This window comes from Salvia hispanica, chromosome 6 (genome assembly GCF_029641045.1).
Source record: "Salvia hispanica isolate PSC_SH4W2 chromosome 6, Shi_PSC_v1, whole genome shotgun sequence".
Classification (NCBI taxonomy): Eukaryota; Viridiplantae; Streptophyta; class Magnoliopsida; order Lamiales; family Lamiaceae; genus Salvia; species Salvia hispanica.
Genome location: NC_142697.1, coordinates 47783505 through 47805242, shown reverse-complemented (window position 1 = coordinate 47805242; position 21738 = coordinate 47783505). Strand labels below are relative to the sequence as shown.

Here is a 21738-nt window from a genome sequence, read left to right as displayed (position 1 = left end):
TCTATATGACAGACCCCAACTAGCCATTTTTTTAAATTTTAAATAATAATAGTATGATGATAGACAATTTGATACCTTTTCGCCAACCATATTTATATATGGATGGATCCAAGTAAATTACTATAAAGAGTTAGCTCCTCGTATAGTAATTTGGTAATTCCAAGCTGATTAAGTAACAATTAAAACTAATTAACTTGTATTATTAACTACCACTAATTCTATTGTTGACAATTCAACATCTTGAGAAATCCTTCCTTCTTCAACAACCCTTTCTTCAAAGCTAGTTCTTGATTCCTTCGACGATTTATCCCCTCTCTCTCGATCAAAAGCTCCGGCAAGATCCGACAGCTTCCGCTTGATCGGGCCACGGGCTGTTAAAACACTCCGATTCTTGTAGATGAAGATGAGCAAAGATATGATCAGGGCTGATAGTGAAGAAAGCCCGGAAATCAGAAAGAGGCCCTTGAAATGAACGAGATCGAGGCGTTTTCCGGCGACGGTAGTTCCATTCCGGCAGCCGCAGTTCACTTGTCCGAACCACTTGTCGGAAATTTCATCCATTTTCCCATTGTCTTTCATTTCCAAGATTGCTCTTGAGACATCCGGGGCTAGTGGCGAACCCTTTTGAAATGCCTGCAAAATTGTTGTCGTGGTCCGCTTTAGTACCGAGAAATATAAGGTTAATAGTGTTTCGTGTGTTTTAGAAAATATCCCAAAACTTTCGTTTTCGATTCAAAATATCTCCACCTTTTATTTTTATTTAATAATATCGAACTTTCAGTATATTCTAAAAAATATTTCAATATATAAAATTAGGTGATGGAAAGTTGATTCATCACTCATAAAACAACGTTATTTTGTCTAAAAAGTAAAAGAAGAAATCAAATTTAAATCTATCACGGGACTTTTATATAGTGGGATATTTTAGAGAGAAAAAAAACACTGAAAGTTAATAATTTTTCATATAGAAAACAAGTAGATATTTTATGAAAAAATAAGTATGATAATTTTTTAATATGAAAAAGGAAACAATATAAAATAATGGGCCAAATAATTTAAGAAAAAAATACAATATGATCCCAAATACTAGTAACACTTTTGAGCCCAAAAAATAAGGCCATGCAAGTAGTGGATTGTCAAAACCATTATTAGGCTTAAGGGAAATTTAGGGGTGGGCCAAGCCTATTCCATAACACAACGAAATACTACTACTAAGCCTAAAAATACTCAGCCCAAAAAAACACTGTTAATTCAAAATATATATATTTAGGTTAATGATTTTGATTTTGACACTAAGAATAAGTGCAATTAGTAGGTTGTCAAATTTTCAGATAATTAGGCCGGCCCAAGAATATCGGGCTAAAAGGGAATTTTGGTCGGGCTAAGCCCATAACTCAATTCCCTACTTGGCCCAAAGTTCTTTCAGCCCTATTAAGAGAACAACCAAAATTGACACCATGACAATTACTAGTAAGCCCGTTATGCCAGCATAGCAAGACGGGCCTACGTTATAAAACGAAAATACAAAAAAACGCGACTTACAAATCCAATCCCCGATTTCCGATAGGTTGGGCCGATCATGGTGTAATTATGGCAATATTCCTTGAGAAATAGCCTAATAGAAGGCAGATTATCAACAATTGCACCAACTCCTCCTTTCAAACTTCCCAATGTGAGGCCTCCATTGTATTGTTCGAACGAGGTGTAGTTTCTGAACTTGGACTTGTCTGATTTAGTATCTCCAAAACTGATCTAATGAAAGGCCCGTCTTTATAGCCAATGTATTCCCCTTTCCTTGTCAGATCACGGATGTCGGCCGGATCGAGCTGCTGCACCGTCAGCATCGATGTCAGGCTCGCCGTGTAGCTCGATGTTAAAACGAGCACCGCGAACAGCCACACAATCACCACGAATCTCGACAAATTGCTCTTCACTTTCTCCTCTGACATAAGAAATTGTTTCAATTATAGTTAATTAGATCATATACTCCCTCCGTCCAATTAAAAATAATAATTATAATCACTATAAAAATAATTGGGCTATTACAATTAAAAATTGGGTCCCACTTTTATTGGGATAACATAATATATTGGAAAGTAGTTAGTATAAATATGAAAAAAATACTTCAACTGTTACTGAAAAATATAAACATTTAGTTAGACAACGAAGGCAGTGAAAAGGAGGACTTACTATGTGCAAAAACGAGCGTCGAGAAAGAGAACCAGAAAATCATCCCGACTTGTTGTAGGGGAGGACCTCGGAACTCGTCGTTTAAACGATGCTCGAGAGCCCAAACGACAAAGCCAGTGAAGATGAAATATGCCCCAATGGTCAACCAGAGGCCCTTCGTGAGAGGTTTCATGAAAATCCAAGCATTCTTGTCGTCCACGATTGGGACAACCGCGGAAGCTCCGGATTCTATGTAAGGAATGGTGAAATGAACATATTGTGATCTGTTTGCTGTCATGGTTATGCCTGCTACCACTACATCGAAATTCTGTCCATTGCAACAATAATTTTGGTTAGAAAACATAAATTGCAATTATTCACGGAACAGATAGGAAAACTCATCCCAAAAAGGTAGCATCTTATATGAAAGAGCTCATTTGGTCTATAAACTCCTAAATTTACCTTGAGGAATACTTGTTCGATAAGGCCATCGTAGTCAAATCCGGTGCTATTTCTGTCGTCGAAGGCAACATACTCGTATTCAACGTAGGGCATCGATCTCATGACTTCTTCGAAAACATCAATGCAAAATCCACTTGGTTTAACCTTACTCTCTTCATCTATTTTCACATTAATAAGCCCACGAGTTCTACCCTTCAAAGGAACCCCCACTTTCAACTTCTTTCCCAACCCATTCACATCCCATCCCCGAGGCACCTCGCTCGTTTGCCCCGGCCACTCCACGGCTCTAAGCCTCCTCCCAGGATCACCACCACCCTCGTCTCCTCCTAGTCTCTTCGAGATCCCATGATCCTCCCTCCAGAATCCAACCGGATTCGCTCCATTGTCTATCACATTCACAATCTCAAACACTGACGGCTGCAGCTCCCCATTTTTAGTCATGAAATCGCCACTCAGCCCTTTTGACTTGTAGTTCCTCATCAAAGGAGCTAGTTTAGGCCCATTATTGGAAATCCCAATTTCTTCCAAATCTGTCCCATTTCCCAATAATACCCCTCTTTCAAAAAGTGGATATGTCACATCGACACCTTCTGCTGCTTCTGCTAAAGCAACCATGCTGTCATAAGCCCACAAACCAAAAACACTCAGCTCCGGTATTTCAAACTCTGGATTCTCCTCGTAAAACCTCTTCCTCCATCTCGTCTCGAACCCCCTAACCTCACTAGACCTCGGAAAATACGCCCTCACCCCAACCACGCCCTGCATCGCCTCGATACTCTCCCAATCCAACAACCCGGTGATCAAACCGGACACAATCCAAACATACCCCTCCTCCATCATCCCAGCCCCCCACGCCAATTTGAAGAAACGCGACGCGAGGGACTGCGACATGTGGACGACGAAAACCCGCGTCTGCATCTCGCTCAGCTCTTTCAATTTTTCAAGAATGTCATCCTTGTCAGCGGAAGGGGAGATTGCAGTCATGTTTGAGACAAAGCTGCCGCCTTCCGACAAATACTGAGTGAACAATGGTAATAATCCGATCTTATGAATGGTGTCTTCGTGGACTAACACGACTTCTCTCCAACCGAAATTCTTGACGATTGCAGCAATTGCTTTGGCTTGGAAAGAAGCGGACCATGATGATCTGATCAAGTATGGCGATTCTTGAGGGGAGAGAGATGGGCTTGTTGCTGGTGAGATTATAGGGACTTTCACTTTGTTGGCAATGTCGATGACGAAGTCGGCTTGAATGGAGGTTTGTGGCCCGAAAATCGCCATTACTTGAGTGTTCTTCAGCAGATCTATTGCTGCAACAACAAATTTTGTCCATTAATATATATATGTGATGGAAATAATAAGAATAAGAAGACAAGAAAAGAGAAAAAAAAAATTAAAAATTATTCTGAAAAATCTGTGCGCTCGATCCCATATATTCTTAAAGGTCAGCGAATTCAATCCCAAATTTCGAAAGGTCAACGAAATGAAACTCATATTCCGAAATTTCTCTTAAAAAACTAGGAAAGAAAGCTTAATTTGAAGTTGAATCAATTAATACACTAGTTTTCTTATTTTTGAAATTTTTTGCTATTTTCTCTTGTTATGTACTAAAACAAACAAACACACAAGAATATAAAAAACAGATATCAAAATATTTTCTCATGGCAACCTAAGGGTCTAACATGGTATATCCACTAATATGGAATAAGCATATATACATGCAATAAACTAAAGCAATTAAATTTGTACTTAAGTAATCAAAATATTGCAACCAACTTTCTAGGAGTAATTAAAATATTGCAATCCACATCATTTGAAAGAAATTAGTATAAAAAATCCAACGTATATATGGTTTATTGACTTATGATAACTTCGGTCAAAATAAACTATTTAACATATTACAATTTCTATAAAAAAAAATGAAAGTGATTATTTGGACTTACCTGCAGATGTTGCAGCAACAACATCAGTTTTTGAATCCCTAAAATGAGGCTCTATCATTGTGTTGTAGCTTCTGTTGGAGTAGAAATCTTCAATGGCCATAGTAATGCATGATTTTAGTATTTTTCCGAGAGTAGTGTCGAGATCAAGAATGACTCCGACATCAACTTTTACTGCACTCGACTGGGTAAAATAATAACTTTGGAAGATAAGAAAATGGAGAAACCATAGTTTCAAATTTTGCATGATAGAAGAATGAATTGCTAGGAATTTTAGTGTATGAAGTGTATAACTCTTTGGAAGAGGATTGGCGTGTGACATTTGGCATGAGAAATTCAAGTATATTGGGAGATATAAATAGCAACTCTATATCAACTTGTAAATTTCTAGGATATTTTACACTTTTGTAAGTATGTCCAAGATCATTTTCAAATCAACAAAAGAATCCAAACTCAAGACTATGAAGTTAACGGACTATGCAAATTTAAGTCCTTTTGCTTTATTTTGAAGGAATCAAATTTATGACTCGATAAGATGTCAATGTGTATATTGTATAGTTATACAATGAAAGTTTGTTGAAGTATTGTTTATGTTTGAAAAGATCAAATTCATGACTAGGGAAGTCAAGTATGCAAAATTCTTTGTACTAATATGTAAATTTCTTGATGTTTGTGACAGCTCAATAAGATTTATTTGCATGTAAGTTGCTAAGCATTGATAATAATTTAATAGACTTCACTATCAATTAGTAGTTGCCATTTCATAATTTACACAAGTACCTAAAAAAGTTCATTATTGGTTATATTGTGCATAGGTAATTTCTGTCACAATTTTATTTTCTTTAAATACAATATTATTCTTTTCTTTATACCAATTAAAATATATAAATAACTAATATATATATATATATATATAGGTTTGTGTTAAAATGACAATCCCTCTTAAAGTGACACTGTGACACCACTTATACAACAATATTATAAACGCTACACAGCAATATTACAAACACTACACAGCAATCTATAGATTGTTGTATAGTGTGTCGGATATTGTTGGACAAGAAATATTGCTGGATAAAGACTAGCAAATTGATGGCCGTCTTTTTCTGATTTTTTTTTTTTTTTTGCCACGTGGCAGCTTATTATTCGTCCATGTGTACAAATGATTGGCTAGGAATGGTGGTATGGTGTTATTTTAAGGGGTGGTGGCACCCTAACATGCATATATATAGAGAGAGAGATTATAAGGAAAAATACACAAAAAATAAATACTACAATAATTAAGGATAGATATATCTATAAGAGCACGCATTTTTATAACATCAATAGATTTTATATTTAGGTACTTACCCAATATTGGAGTTATTCTGATAATTAGAATAATTAATAACATTTCCAAATATTTTGGAGTACTAAAAATTGAGTTTTACTTGGTCAATATAAATTTCTATGTAGAATTGTTTCCATATATAGGATTGTCAAACATATTGACGAATATATTAAAATTTGTATAGTTATTCTAGAATAAGAATCTGAGTCCATTCAGTTAATGTTACTTGTCCTATATAATAAAATATCTCCATTTCTTGGAAATTCCAGTTAAACATAATTGTTAATTCATGTGGATAAGTGGGGCCTAAAATTTTGCTAGATTTAAAAATCATTGGTCATGTGTTCATTTTCACTTCCATCTTCATAGTGGAAAAAATCAAATTTAGATATTTGATTTCTTAATTAATTTATGCTTAATCAAAAATGCTATCAATACATTTTTATATATGGGAATTTTTTTAAATCGTAGGACAGGGGCATGTTAGGGTGCAATCACCCCTTAAAATAACACCATACTATCATTCCTAGCCAATCATTTGTACACGTGAACGAATAATAAGTAGCCACGTGGAAAAAAAATTAATAAAAAATCTAAAAAAGACGGCCAGCAATTTGTTGCTCTTTATACAGCAAATTTTCTTGTCCAGCAATATCCGACACACTATACAACAATCTATAGATTGATGTGTAGTGTTTGTAATATTGTTGTGTAGCGTTTATTTATAATGTTGTATAGGACAATCATATCATTTTTATTACTATTCATATTTTTTTAATTTACGCTTAATCAAAAATGCTATCAATAATCACGAGATGCCTCGAAAAAACACTTCATCGGATAGTTACACTAAAAATTATATACAAAATTTCCTTTTTTCAGTCAAAGAGAGAGAATTAAAGAAGTCATAAAAAATAAACTCCAAACCTCACTTAACAAATTAGATTAATCAAAATTATTTGCCAACATATAGCTGGAAGAATACAAATACAGTATATAATCATTTGGTAACAAATCAAGATTCTTTTCTATATGTAACCAAGTACTCTCTCCGTCGTGAAATATTGTACAGTTTTATCATTTCGATCTGTACGTGAAATATTGTCCATTTTATTTCTTTCATTTTTGTTAAATGGGCCCACTTTCCAGTTTTCACTAACTTATTACTCTCACATTCTATTATAAAACTAGTATATAAATATGAGACTTTTCTTCATATTTCTTAAAAGAGGGAACATCTTTTTTGGTCCACGAACTTTGCCAAAGTACCATTTTAGGTCCGTGAACTTTGAAAATATCATTTGAGGTCCATCAACTATGAGTTAATATCATTTGAAGTACTTTTTTACTATTTCCAAGTTTTTCTGGACGAAAATACCCTCAATATCTTTAAGGGTATATATTTTTAATAAACTTATCATATACTCATATTTTTTATAAATATCTTTACTATATATTTTTGATGAATTTTCTAAATATAATTTGACCTTCAATATTATCACTTAATTTTGTGACATGCAAGAAAATATCCTAATTCATGTTTTTATTATTAAAAAAAGTTTTTTATTCAACCTTCAATATTATCACTTAATTTTGTGACATGCAAGAAAATATCCTTATTTAATTTTTTATTATTAAATAAAGTTCTTTATTCAATTTTAAAATTCTTTAATATAAAAAAATTGAAGAAGCAATTTTACTTGCATGTCACAAAATTAAGTGATAATATAGAAGGTCAAATTATATTTAGAAATTTCGTCAAAAATATATTGTAAAGATATTTATAAAAAATATGAGTATATGATAAGTTTATTAAGAATATATACCCTTTAAGGTATTGAGGGTATTTCCGTCTAGAAAAACTTGGAAATAGTAAAAAAGTACTTCAAATGATATTAACACATAGTTGATGGACCTCAAATGATATTTTCAAAATTCACGGACCTAAAATGATACTTTGACAAAGTTCGTGGACCAAAAAAGATGTTCCCTCTTCTTAAAATTAGTGTCGAGTCAAACTTGGACAATATTTTGCAGACTGAACGAGTAAGGGATTACACAATTTAAACAACTTCCAATTAGCTCTTTTACAGTTACAAAGGCATAAATATAAACACAATTCAAAGTATTCTTAAACAAATAAAAATATTCTAATAACAATTTATTCATCTATCTATGCTTGCTTCTACTCCTACTCTCCACCACCACCAATTGCTTCACAACCTCCCTCATTGAAGGCCTTTTCCCAGCATCCTCATCAGTGCACCTCAAAGCCAACACCACCACACCCTCCACTTGCTCCCTTAGGCTCGAATCCAACAGCTCGTCCACCACATCCCGATCCACGATCTCCCCGAGCCCTTCCCCCTCGTCCCACACGCCCCTCGCCCACCTCACAACGTCCACTCCCTCTCCAAACGACTCGTCCAGCACCCTCCTCCTCGTCACTAGCTCCAGCAGCACCACGCCATATGCGTACACATCCGACTCCCTACTACTCCTCGTCGAGAACGCTCGCTCTGCCAACGAAAAAAACACACATGTATTTTACAATCTCAGCCAAAAAAACAAGATCAAGAATGCAAGAATGCATTTATAATTTTATATCATCATACCAACCTGGAGCAATGTAGCCAATGGTGCCCTGGACTGCAACTTGTGTCGAGGAAACCGACTCGTCCAAGAGCTTGGCGATCCCAAAGTCAGAGATGTGAGGCTCCATATCCGAGTCGAGCAAGATGTTCATTGGCTTGATGTCGCGGTGTATGATGGGAGGATCGCAGTCGAAGTGAAGGTACATTAGGCCTTGAGCAGCTCCGAGAGCTATCCTGTAACGAACCTCCCACTTTAGGGGAAGACGAGGGTGAGACTCGTGCAGAACGTCGTGCAGGCTGCCGTTCTCCATGTAAGGGTACAAAATCAGGCCGTAATCCTTCCTCAGCCAGAAGTCTTCGAGCTTCACTAGGTTGCGGTGTCTCACACTGCCAATGGTCTCAATTTCACGCACCATGCTCGCGTTCCCTCCCTTTGATCCAGCAAAAGATAGCTTCTTCAAAGCATACGCCTTCGTTGGACTCAACGCCACCCTGTACACTGTCCCGTGCGCTCCCCTCCCGACAATGTATTTCTCGTGTAGATTCTCAGTAGCTGCCATAACTTGTCTGAGCAGAGACGAGGCACCTTCCTCTGCATCGCCTAAAATGTTCCCCTCATGGCCCTTGTTCCTTAAAAACGCGTAAGAAACTCCAAGAACGAGGATAACAGCGAAAAGGGACGATCCAGAGACGACCATTGCAAGGCCAACACGACCGAGGCCTCTTTTCCTTGATTGTGAACGACACATTTTGAAGGCGTTACTGCTACTGTTACTTCCCTCGCAGCTCCCTACACACTCAATGCACAAATCTTGATTGCCAACGAAGGACGAGGGCGAAGAAATCAGGAATTTCATCACTGCAGGCTGAATCGGACCAGCAAACGAGTTATACGAGACATTGATCTCTGTTAAAGAACGGAGTTTACCAACAATTTCCAGGCTGCCAGAGAGATTATTGCAGCTGATATCCAATTGCTCCAGCATTTTAAGCTTCCCGAATTCCACGGGGAGACGACCTATCAACCCGTTCCTGCTGAGATTCAACGATCTCAGGCTCTGTGCTTCAACTTCCAGCCCTATGGAAGGAGGAATAGCCCCACCTAATAGGTTTCCACCGAGCTGCAAAGACGAAAGCTTCCCTAGCTTAAATAAGGTGGTCGCAACGCCCCCTCCAAAACGGTTTTCACTAAGATCCAATACGGATAACTCACTCAAGCTTCTCAAGCTGGAAGGAATTGTCCCATTTAACAGATTGTTTCTCAGATGAAGCTCCGACAGCTTGTGACAGCCCGACAACTGTGACGGCATGATGCCATCGAGACGATTGTGAGAGAGACTTAAATATTCAAGATTCACAAGACCACCCAACTCGAGAGGTATACCGCCAACGAGCTTATTGTGAGACAAATCAATAAAACTAACATTAGCAAGATCACCTAAACTCGAGGTAATCGACCCACTAATCCTGTTGTTACTAATATCCATATATTCAAGACCTGAATGCTTCAAAAAGTCCGGGATTCTTCCCTCGAGACTATTCTCCTTGAGAATCAGCCTCGTGAGCGAGGTACACCTCCCAACATCAGAAGAAATGCTTCCATTGAAGTGATTCTGGCCCAAGATGAGCCTTCTCAGCTTCTTCCCGAAGCAAAGATTTGGCGGTATAGGGCCGATGAACTTGTTTCTCGAGAGATCCACTTGAGTTAGGCTGCCATTGATGCCTAAACCTTGAGGGAGAACACCTGAGAACTGATTGTCGAACAAGGAAAGATAACTCAGCTCCTTCAGTTTTGTGATCTCGTTCGGTATCTCACCAACGAGATCATTCTCATAAACTATAAGCTGTTGAAGGCTCTGAATCCTCCAAATGCTGCTTGGAATCTCTCCACTCAAATTGTTCGTAAAAAGCATGATTATCTGCAGCTGATCAAGCATACCTAATTCGCTCGGAATAGCACCACTGAGCTTGTTTCCATACAGCTGCAAATCAGTTAATGCCTCACAATTCCCCAACTCAGGCGGGATCGAACCAGACAGTCGATTTTCAGACAAATAAAGTAGACTAAGATTAGTCAATCTACCTAGAGAAGAAGGGATAGGACCACTCAAACCACAGCCAACGGCAGCAAGACTAGTTAAGCTACTGCAGTTCCCTAACCCTGTCGGAAGCCCTCCACTAAACCGGTTGCTCGACAAAACAAGATTCTCCAACTCCTTACAAGAGCCAAAACTAGGAATCTCCCCCACAAGATTGTTATTCTCCACAAACAAAAATTGCAAATGAGTTAAACTGTTCAAGCTATCTGGCAACACGCCTTCAAGCAAGTTATCGTTCAAGTAGAGCTCTCGCAACTCGCTGCAGTTCCCTATCGACGAAGGGATAGTCCCAGACAACATATTATTGTTCAAAGACAACGTCTCAGTTAAGCTTAGATTCCCTAAATCCCTAGGAATTGAACCAGTAAGCTTGTTGTTATTCAGGTAAATCAATCTCAGTGAAGGAATCCTAAACAAAGATTCAGGAATCTCACCACCGAGATTGTTCGTCCACAAGCTCAAATCCCTTAATCTCCTCAAATTTCCCAGATTTTCCGGAATTTCTCCATTAAAGAAGTTGTTAGACAGGTCTAAAGACTCAAGATAGCTGCAATTGCCTAGCAATGAAGGAATTTTACCAGAAAAACTGTTAAAGCTCAAATCAATCGACTCCAAATGGCTCAAATAGCCGATTTCCGGCCCTAATTCGCCTGAAATCGACAAACTAGATATGTTCACCTCAACAACAACGTTGCTAGGATTGCAAATCACACCAAGCCAAGAACAGGGAGTGGAATCTGAAGCATTCCAGCTGGACTTGATGGGTAAAGGTACAACTTTCCAATGCCTAACAAGTGATAGCAGAGTTGTACCTTCTAGATTCACAGCATTCACTCCGAATGTCGCAGCAGACGCCAAGAAAATCAGGAAAAAACAGCTCCAGAAACTTCCCATTTTGAAACAGCAGCTACCAACTCTCAAGAATTGAAAAAAGGGAGCTCGCAATTCGCTAAAAATTCGATCTTGAACTAGAAATGAAAATCCCACATGAAAAACTTGAAATCTGGCGAAAGGGGTGCTCAAATTTCCTCTCAAAATTCAATCTTTGTTTCAAGAATGCTGAGCAAAAAAAGGAAATGAGACATAAACTTAGCTGAAATCGAAATGGATTTCATGTTGAGTGTGAACGCTGACACAGGAGTTTGAAAAGAATCAAAGATAAATACTACCGCGAAAGGAAACAGAGTGTGACAGTTATTGCAGCTGTGATTAAATTAATGATACCTGTGTTTTTTCAACGCGTTCTCACTTCTCACATCTTTTTCAGTTAACACTTACCTATAAAACAATTTACAGACATTCTATGGAACTTCAACTGAATAAGCCGACTCGCTTCTTGACTCTGATTGGACCGAATTTGACTCATTATTTTTATAAATTATACTCCCTCCGTCCGCGAATAGGAATCTCATTCTATTGCGACGGGTTTGAATAAATGTTAAGAAAAGTGTATGGAAGAAAGTTAGTAGAATAGGGATTCCACTTATATAAATTAATTTTAAATGATCCGTGAGTGAAATGAGTTGGTGGGATATGTGACTTTTTTACCATTTAGGGTATATATGAAACGGGACTTCTATTCGCGGACGGACCAAAATGGAATAACAGAACTCCTATTCGCGGACAGAGGGAGTAAAATTTGTGTAGGAAAAAAATTAAATTAGTTTTAATTTGTATAATCCCTCGTTTCAAAAAATTCTCTTTGTTGTTTTTAACATTCACAAAATTTAGTCCTTTTTTATTCCATTCACATTTACATTAACCACTTTTAGTGAGATTCATAACAAATTTAAGAAGACTTACTTTTTGGGTATGATTTATAGATACTACATCAAAAAATCAATTTTGGAAAAAAAACTAGCGTGACATAAACTTTCTCTTTGTAAAAAATAGAATTACAAAATGTGGACCATTTTTGGACCATTTTCATTAATGTCGTTTAGGAGTATTTTTTATGGTGAAATTTTGGGGGTTCACATGAGTATTTAAAAGATGTAAATTAGTGTAAAGCTATTTACTTAAAATTTTCTAAGAAAAAGAGTAACAAAAATGTCAAGGAAGAGGTTGCGTTTGTTTTGTTTTATTGAAGAATTGGACAATGAAAGCCACAATAGACTAATTTTGTATGAAAGAATAACTCGTTATGTTTTTGTGATTGTAAATTTGTAACCTAAAAACTCCACACTTACTAAATTAGTTGCATTTATACTTGCATATGTATGTAGAGTATAAAAAGTACAAATTTGAGAGTTCTAATTAAATAGAGCAACATAAAACACAAAATAAAGGATTCTTGATTTTCACACTTAAACAAAGACACCATATCAAAGGATTGGGCGAAATATGCAGAGACAAAAGGATAAGAAACTACCTAAAAGCAATTCTACCTTTGGGGCAGCTCATCAAGTTCTGTTCTGCAGAATATGAGCTCGGGCATCTTCGTCAACCTGCATAACACCGTTAAATTTTCCAATAGACGGCAATGCTATGCCGGTGGATCATGGATGCCAAGGTTCATGGGTGCAAGGGGTTCAAATTCCAGAATGATGGATGCCTGATGAGGAATGCGATGGTTTTACTAAGTTGAATGGAGGGAGCTATCACTACTTGAGAGGTTTCTGGGATTTCGAATGATGAAAAATAATGATCATGTCGTGATGTAGTTGGTGTCAAGAATTGATCTGGACATACACCACATTGCTTCAGTGGATTCAAAATGCATCAAATTTCAGACAAAAGCAAGTAGATTTTCCGCCACAACAAAACCATGCAATAACAGATCACAACAGATAAAATTTGGAGATAGCACAGCCTTGAATGCATGTCCTGTGTATCTAGATTCTAAATGGATCGACAAAATGTTTTCCACAGAGTGCATTCACATATATATATATAGATATGTATATAAGTGAAGGGATGCTGATGTTGATGAGATGATGAATGGGATGCGTGCAACAGCTGCATGATGCATCCTATCAAACAGTGCTTGCAGTTGTCGGGGCTTAAGGAATGAGATACATCCCCTTCAAGCTACTGGTAGTTGATTGCAGGAGGAACTCCATTCACATTTTGGGGAGGAGTTTGGTAGACTGAGTCCTTCCTTCTCCCGAACGGATTTTTCGAATATGTATCTCAAGGTCAAGGGAAAAACACAAATATATATAATAGATGAATGTAGATAGAGTACATTCCCTATATTATATGCAAGCAAGTTATGAAAAAACACGAAAAAAAAAGGATATTGAATACGCATTCCAACAGCACCGGAACTGGGTATAACAGCACCCTGCAAGGTGTGGTGCACGTTGGTCGCACTGTTTACATCCTGTATAATGGCAGCGCAATACTATAAATGCCGTAAAAGCAGAAAATAGAGGTTGATTTAACAAACAAATGAGTACAAGAGCTATCAAAACAAATAAAGAAGGAAAAGTCTTACTTCAAATTCGATGAAGCACACAGTATGCCTTTCCTGTCGCAATACTTTCATCTGCTTATAACCAGGTTGGCTGCAAGGAAAAGAAAAACAGTAATGAGATAAATCTGAGTAACCATATAGAAAGATCAATCATATGTGTAATCATCCAAAACGGAAACATATTCATGACGTACACGCTAAAGAGGCCCCGGAGCTCATCTTCATTGATATTCTCACCCAGATTGCCAATGAAAAGGGTGTTACAAGGAGGGTTATCTTTGTTATTCTGCAAGAAAGTAATGTAGACCGTCAATGAAACCATGTATTTGGGAAAGAAATAGTAGGTATCACAGTGAATAATCAGCATCATCAAATAGAATATCATCGACAGTAGTAAACATTGGATTGCTTAGAGATTCATTATCTAAATTCCTTCCTGACAAGATAGTTTACAAGGAACGCATAAAAACATGTCAAAGGCACGACAGTCATGCGGCAAAGTGAGAATGTTAAAATGAATAGTTATATATCTCAACTCGAAAAGAAACCTTTCCCTATACTACATAAAAGTAACAAGAATTTCATACAAAGAAATAGAAGCGCATGAATGAAGGAATGGAATAATTTTTTCACCTGGACAGGTACATAACTGCTAGGTGCAGGTACAGGAGCTGGAGCAGGCATTGGCACGGGAGGAACAGCATAACCTGCATATGGATCGTAATGTGGTGGAGCTGGGGACATATACCTGAGACCAATTGTGATCTGATTTTAGAAGTTACTAAAGTATAAGTCCTTTCGATAAACAGTTTGCAATGGGTTTCTATGATAACGCTTAGCTGTACAATTAAACATAAGCCTCTCTGCAAGGATGCCAAACATACCCATGTGGTCCCCAAACAGCTGGTGGGGGAGGATGAAAAGGAGATGTTGAATAAGCAGTGTGTGTATAATCGCCACCTATTCGCATGCGTTTACTCTGGTCATAAGCACTGGAATCAGCAACTATCCCTGTATACCAGCAGAAAGAATAGATTGATTAGAAGAGGATAACACACAACTAGTCTGCATACATTAACCCCACTCAAAACAAACTTCCAAAATCAGTATTGCATTTGTTTAAGCAAAAGGATTCTAAGCTACTGATATTATCTTCATCTCCACCACTGCTGACTCCTAGTCCGAAAAGAGTTCGTTACATGTAAATCTTCCAGCCAAGCCAACCATATACACCGGATACCAGAAACACCATGATATACAAGCCCTATGAAATAGTAGAAGATTTCAAGCGCACCCCAAGGATTATATTCATAACAGGAATCATCTCACCAACAACGTAAATAGTGTTTTGTACCATTAACATTTCCCTCATGGTGTTCAACAAACCACGCTAGTTGCGCTCAAATGAGGTGATCTTACATTTGTATCCAGTTGGATGATACCAAAACACACACATTTAAACAAACAGCACAACTTAATTTTTGCGGAGACCATCACAAAATTAGTGCATGTGTATCATTTTCAAGAAAGTCAAGACAACAACTCTGAGCTTTTGATGAGTATATGCAATAAAAAAAGCTCACCCCTCTTCACAAATAGATTCTTCTTTGCCATCTCAGTGTGCAAGAGAGACTTCGACTCCGCATCAAACACCATATCCTAAATCCCCAAATCATTCAAATTAACTCCCAAATCAAGAAAACACACGAGCTGAGACTTTTTTAAAAGCATCGCAATCACCTGAAGTGCATCCTTGGCAGCAATAGCGTGCTGCCCGGTGGCGAACAGCGCGAAGCCCATCGGATGCTCGCCCTTGAAGTTCACCTGCGACGCCTCATACCCCGGCAGCCACCGCAGCAGATTCTGCAGCTCCCTCTCCTTCACATCCTCCGGCAAACCCGAAATAAATATCGTACGCACCTGAGAGAAGCTCAAAATTAAGAGAGAGAGGAAGATTCTCCCGCATCACTACTTCAATCATGGCGATTGCTAACTGCTAATTACTAATTGAAAGAAAAATGAATAAATCTGTGGAAAGATAAAATTGGGCAAAATTACCTCGTCGTTAGAAGGGCGGGAGGCGGAGTTGTCCATAGGAAGCGCCGGCTGGTGCGGGTGCGGGTGCGGGTGGGGGTGGGGAGGAGGCGGCGGCGGCGCGGCGGCGGACGGAGGAGGGGCGGGAACTGGCGGCCATTGCTGGTGGTAGGGGTGGATTCCGGTGCCCGCCATTTCGGCAGATCGATTGAGTGAGGAATTCGTAGATTGCTCACGGATTCTTGCTGAGATTCACACAAATTTGAAGATTTGGAGTTGCAAATATTAGCAAGGTTGAATATTTAGGGCAAAATGATTGAATTGGGGAAGAAGGGTTCTCGACTGGAAAAGGGAAAATTTTATTTTTGCCTAAAATAGGTGGAGACCAAACATTGCTAAATAAATTCGAGCTACTCAATATACAAATTGTTTTCTTTAAATGTTTATAAAATAAAAATTATCAATAGCTTTAATAATTGATTGGGTTTTGCTAAAGATGGTAAAATGTACCCAATATCAACCAAACTTCATTCAATATATGTGTTGGGTTACATTAATAACACAATTTCATTCAGTGACAGATGTAGAATCCTATAACGAAAGGGGTGAATTCCTTCTTTCTCGAGGTGGTGCCAAAAGCTAACATACGGGGGTAGGGGCAATATCGGAAGCTATTGGAAGGGACAATTATGGAAAATTTACGTCCAACTTCGTAGTAGTGGATTGCCAGGGAGGAGTGGTCCCCCCCCCCCCCCCCCCCCCCCCTCTTTTTCGTTAGACAAAGATGAAATTTTATACTCCTTTTGTCCCAGCTAAGATAATACATTGCTTAGTCGTCACGGGATTTTAGGAGTTATTGATTAAAGTATTTAATTGGAGAGAGAGAAGGTGAGTGTAAGTATTAAAGTAGAGAGATAAAGAAAGATGAATATTTTAATAGGAGTGAGAAAAAGTGGTTGAGTGTATTAATTGGAGAGAGAAAGTTATCAAAAAAAGAAATGTGTCATCTTAGTTGAGACAAACTAAAAAGTAAAACGTGTCATCTTAAGCGGGACGGAGGGAGTAGTTGAGTACCTGAGTTTTCTAACGGATTTTTTTTACCATGGTATCCAATAGATTTTGTGACAGTAAAACTTGATTATCATGTAAATACATACAAATCCAAGTTTCGGACACGTGTCAATGAGGTCTAATTCAAACGATAATATGCTTAGATAGCGATTAATTCCAGAAAAAGATACTAATACAAATTTTATAAATGGAGTATCCAATAAACTTTTTGTGACGGTAAAACTTGATTATGTAATTAGATACGAATCAAAGTTTCGGACACGTGCCAACGAGGTCTGAATCAAGTGCAAAGCTTAGATCCCGAAGAAAAGTCAAAGCATGACTCAACGACAAAAAAAAAATGTTACACACAAAAGATACTCATTCTAACCTCATACTGATACAAATTTTATAAATGGGAGCATTAGAAAGTGTTCCCAATAATTCCCTTTTTCTAATACAACAACCAACAAGGATGATTTTCAACCATACCATGCTAATCTAAAATCACAACAACAGTTTCACAAAGAAAAATCACAACAGCAGCAGCAGCAATGAAACACAACTGTAGAGATATAGAGGCTGTCTAGATGTAGATGTCAGAGATCAAGAAAGACAAACTCTTCGATAGCGGGCACCTCGCCGATCTTCTTGAGCGTCTCCTTGTCGGGCGCCTCGTCTACCCCGATGGCCATGATGGCCTTCACCCTCTTCACGGTCCGGCTCACGCTCATGAAGCTCACGTTCACGTTGCTCTCTCCGAGGATGTTCCCAACTCTCCCGATCATGCCAGGCTGGTCGACTTGGCGGCAGAGGATCAGGTTCCCGTCGAGGCTGACATCCACGCTGAACGCTCCCACGCGTGTGAGGTGAGGCACGCCGTCCTTCACTCTCCCCTCGATGCTTATGTTCCCGTTCTCCAGCAATGCACTCTCGAATTTTGACCCCACGTTGCTTATCTGGACCTGGATCGAGTCAATAGGGCTATCGGGAGAGGAGTCGACTGCTAGCTTTTCCTCGCTGATTCTTAGACCTTTCTGCTTGGCTATGAAGTCTGCGTTGACGAGGTTGATGTGGGCGTCTGAGATAGGCTCGATGATACCCTTTACTATCATTGCGCGGAGAAGTCTCGTGTCCAAGTTGTCAGAGTCGCGGGATGAGCCATAAACCACCTTCACGGATTGGATTCCGCTTCCTCCAGCTGCTAACTGGACAGCTAGTCTACCGAGCTTCTCAGCCAGAGTAACGTACGGAGCCAGCTCAGACAAGACCTAATGGTGAAAAAATCGAGTTTTAGCCTTCATTGATGTGAATATGCTAGGAATGCAAAGTAGATGATGGACTTTTACCTCTGGGGGAACCATTGGAGCATTTACTGCAGTTGCAGAAAGCTCGCCTCTCAGTGCACCAACAACGGCCTCTGCTATTTCGACTGCAACTCCTTCCTGATACGCGAGGAAAGGACAAATGTTAAGCAACAAAATACATTCACCGGATCAACAGCACAATATGCTAATATAGTTTGGCAACATTCATACCTGTGCTTCCTTTGTGCTAGCACCAAGATGTGGTGTAACTGTAACATTCTTGTGTTGCACTAGCTTGCTATCTTTCGATGGGGGCTCCTTCGTGAAGACATCGAGGGCGGCCTGCAGAAACAAGGATGGGAAGAACCACTTAGCGCCGCCATTGAGATAAGAAACCAAAATATGACTGCAGAGGGAAAAGGCATAAATAACATTTTAAACAGAGTGAAAAAAGCATTCAACCTGTGCAACTATTCCTTCATCAAGGGCTCTCACTAAAGCATCTTCATCGATGACGCCACCACGGGCAACGTTTATGATCCGCACTCCCTTCTTCATCTTTGCAAATGTTGCATCGTTGAATATCTTGTTAGTAGTAGGAGTAAGAGGCATGTGTAGAGAGACGAAGTCTGCAGTGGAGATAGCTTGATCAAATGACACCAACTCCACACCAAGGGCGCGTGCTCTATCAGCTGGGGCGTATGGGTCATGAGCAATAACATGCATCCCGAGGCCCTTTGCACGTCTTGCTACTTCAGAGCCAACTTTTCCAAATCCCATGATAGCCAATGTCTTGCCAACCAGCGAGACACCAACATACTTTGTACGTTGCCATTCCCCTGTAAACAGAATCACAGTACACAAAAGTGAGATCTTGAAGCCAAGAAATAGGTATTCAATATCTTATTCAAGCATCAAGGAAACATAGTCAAATTTAAGTAATTGAAGAATTTATATGCAGAAAAAGAACCATTTAATTTGATATACGTATTATAAATATTCTGTTATTATATATGATCCTTCATTTGCTTCAAGAACAGGAACACAGCACGGACAAAGTTAACTGTGATTTTAAAGTAACTCGTTTTTCTAAGTTCATTTTCCATGCCGGCCTAATATACGTTGTCAACCATAGCAAACAAGCACTATATCTACGTATAATGAAGTTTTGCATATGAAAGGGGAGAAGTTCTTAAACTGTTCTCCTCCAAATCTACATTACTGCACTGACTCTGTAGCTTCCACATAAATCATACTCCGTATTAGTATTTCATCCATAGCTAATGAGCCCTATATCTATAAGTATTGTAGTTTTGTCATATGAAATATACACTGACTGTAAATTTCACATAAATATTCTCCTCATTTACTATGGAATAAAAATGATCAATTTATTAATCTGCAATTAATTCAAATGTCCAGAGATGTTAATCAGCTTTGTTAGGTGGCAATAAAAAAGTATTAAAAGCAGATCCTGTTGTGATAACCGATCTTGTGCAGAATCTGATTCGTGGAAGTTATTTTAATTTTCAACGTGCATATGAGTAAAATAATTCTGAATTTTGGTATGCTTTAATTATTTAACTTATCATTCAGATCTGCATCAATCATCAATTCATTAAATTATTTTCCAATTAGGTTTTCACTGCGTGTAAAAAAAACAATTCAACACACCTAATTTTGTCAGGAAAGGAAGAGGACAAACATGAAATTCAGCACAAAAATTATGGATCCACCGCCAAATTAAAAGGTGAAATCGATCATACCAGCCTTCATGGAAGCGTCAGCCTGAGCAACATTCCTCGCCATGCCAGCCAGCAGAGCGATCCCGTGCTCCGCCGCCGCGATCGTGTTCGCCGTCGGCGCATTCACCACCAAACACCCGAACTCCGTCGCCGCCTGCAGATCCACATTATCGATCCCGACGCCGGCGCGTCCGACGACCTTCAGCTTCCCCCTCGCCGCCTCGAACACCTGGCGCGTCACCTTCGTGCCGCTCCGCACGATCAGCGCGTCGAACTCCCCGATCCTCGCGCAGAGATCCTCCGGCGACAGGCTGTAGAGGCACTCCACGTCCCCGTAGCTCCTCAGCAGGTCGAGGCCGGCCTCCCCGAGCTTCTCGGAGACCAGGACCGTCGGCTTCGGCGATTTCTGCGCCGGATCTGAATTCCGCGGCTTCGACGCCTGCTCGGATTCGCGCGCGGTCTTCAGAGCGCCGACGGCGGAGGCGCGCGAGCTCGGATTCGCCGAGGAGGCGGAGATCGCGAGCTTCTGGAGGGAGATTGGTGAATTGGCGAAGGAGAGGCGCGTGGAGGAGGAGCGCGCGGCTGCGGTGTGGAGCGGGAGAGGCGGCGATTGGTCCGTCAGCTTGTTTGTCGCCGGGGAAATGGATGTGGCAGCCATTTTTGCGTGTGTGTTTCTCTCTCTAGGGGAGTGTGTGTAGAGTGTGAGATTCGGTGCGTCAAAAGTTGTTGGAGAAGAGAGACTTTTGCGGAGAATTGGAAAAAATGTGATTATATATAGCAAAAAGTTTTTGGTGGTGAATTTTTTAGATCTATGCTTGTGATCTAACTTCTAAGTACATGTAGGGGTGTTATTTATAGATATTTAATGCACTATATTTTTGAATAAGGTATAATTATGATTTACTATCTCTCTCCCAATTTAGAAGTGTGCAATTTAGTTAGGTACAAAGATTTTAAGAAATTGCTATAGCATGTACTCACTCCGTCCCATATAATTTTACACGGTTTGACTTGGTACGCGTTTTAAGAAATGTAATGGAAATGAGTTGAAAAAGTTGGTGGGATGTGGGTCCTATTTTTAAAGTATTGGTTTTATAATAAAATGTGAGTAGGAATGAGCTAGTGGAATATGGAGTCCACTACCAAATATGATAAAAAGGGAAGTGTGTCAAAATTTTTGGAACGGACCGAAATAGTAAACTGTGTCAAAATTTGAGGGATGGAGGTAGTACTAGCTAAAGGAAATAAAAATTGAGAGCATTGGTGCAATAGTATGTAGAATATACTATACATTATACGAAAAAAGAGGGCTTGTTTATTTTTATGTAGAGTATGGTCCAGTACTCCCTCCGTTTGCGAATAGAAGTCTCATTTCCTTCCAACACAGATTTTAAGAAATGTTAAGAAAAGTAGGTGGAAAAATGTTGGAGTATAAGTCTCACTTGCTGCAATGTGAGTGGAATGGGTTGGTGGAATGTAGAGACTTTTTATCGTTTATAGTAATTATGAACTAGGACTCTTATTTGTGGACGGACTAAAATGAAAAAATCGGACTCATATTTGCTGATGGAGTGAGTACTAGGACAAGCT

At 39.0% G+C, this 21738-nt stretch overlaps 3 protein-coding genes and 1 pseudogene across 4 annotated transcripts; all 4 read right to left on the bottom strand.

The window, feature by feature from the left end:
* Positions 1-67: 67 nt before the first annotated feature.
* LOC148924104 (glutamate receptor 2.7-like) lies at positions 68-4889 on the bottom strand (annotated as a pseudogene). The gene is made up of 5 exons (XR_016132584.1): positions 4575-4889; positions 2632-3941; positions 2191-2497; positions 1543-1942; positions 68-633 (listed from the first exon to the last, which is right to left on the bottom strand). The product of XR_016132584.1 is annotated as a glutamate receptor 2.7-like (transcript).
* A 3066-nt stretch (positions 4890-7955) lies between these two features.
* Positions 7956-12664, bottom strand: PEPR1 (PEP1 receptor 1). The gene is made up of 2 exons (XM_048102501.2): positions 8521-12664; positions 7956-8420 (listed from the first exon to the last, which is right to left on the bottom strand). The coding sequence occupies exons 1-2, from the start codon at positions 11486-11488 to the stop codon at positions 8071-8073; spliced, it is 3318 nt and encodes a 1105-aa protein (XP_047958458.1). The 5' UTR covers positions 11489-12664; the 3' UTR covers positions 7956-8070.
* Positions 12665-13300: 636 nt separating this feature from the next.
* LOC125204934 (RNA-binding (RRM/RBD/RNP motifs) family protein) lies at positions 13301-16573 on the bottom strand. The gene is made up of 9 exons (XM_048103707.2): positions 16071-16573; positions 15753-15932; positions 15596-15671; positions 14897-15023; positions 14646-14760; positions 14207-14298; positions 14034-14103; positions 13837-13919; positions 13301-13721 (listed from the first exon to the last, which is right to left on the bottom strand). Exons 1-9 carry the CDS (start codon positions 16239-16241, stop codon positions 13625-13627), a joined length of 1011 nt encoding a protein of 336 aa, XP_047959664.1. The 5' UTR covers positions 16242-16573; the 3' UTR covers positions 13301-13624.
* An 887-nt stretch (positions 16574-17460) lies between these two features.
* LOC125204933 (D-3-phosphoglycerate dehydrogenase 1, chloroplastic-like) lies at positions 17461-20968 on the bottom strand. Its single transcript, XM_048103706.2, has 5 exons — positions 20170-20968; positions 18866-19242; positions 18635-18745; positions 18446-18541; positions 17461-18367 (listed from the first exon to the last, which is right to left on the bottom strand). Exons 1-5 carry the CDS (start codon positions 20804-20806, stop codon positions 17696-17698), a joined length of 1893 nt encoding a protein of 630 aa, XP_047959663.1. The 5' UTR covers positions 20807-20968; the 3' UTR covers positions 17461-17695.
* Between the last annotated feature and the right edge of the window lie 770 nt (positions 20969-21738).

Coding starts and splice junctions, on each gene's coding strand:
- PEPR1 (XM_048102501.2), bottom strand. CDS start 11,488: ATGGGAAGTTTCTGGAGCTGTTTTTTCCTGATTTTCTTGGCGTCTGCT. Junction 8,421..8,520: donor CATTGGCTACATTGCTCCAG/GTTGGTATGATG, acceptor TTTCGTTGGCAG/AGCGAGCGTTCTCGACGAGG.
- LOC125204934 (XM_048103707.2), bottom strand. CDS start 16,241: ATGGCGGGCACCGGAATCCACCCCTACCACCAGCAATGGCCGCCAGTT. Junction 14,761..14,896: donor GCTGTTTGGGGACCACATGG/GTATGTTTGGCA, acceptor AATTGGTCTCAG/GTATATGTCCCCAGCTCCAC. Junction 14,104..14,206: donor CTCCGGGGCCTCTTTAGCGT/GTACGTCATGAA, acceptor TTTTCCTTGCAG/CCAACCTGGTTATAAGCAGA.
- LOC125204933 (XM_048103706.2), bottom strand. CDS start 20,806: ATGGCTGCCACATCCATTTCCCCGGCGACAAACAAGCTGACGGACCAA. Junction 18,746..18,865: donor ATGAAGGAATAGTTGCACAG/GTTGAATGCTTT, acceptor TTGTTTCTGCAG/GCCGCCCTCGATGTCTTCAC. Junction 18,368..18,445: donor CTCCAATGGTTCCCCCAGAG/GTAAAAGTCCAT, acceptor TTTCACCATTAG/GTCTTGTCTGAGCTGGCTCC.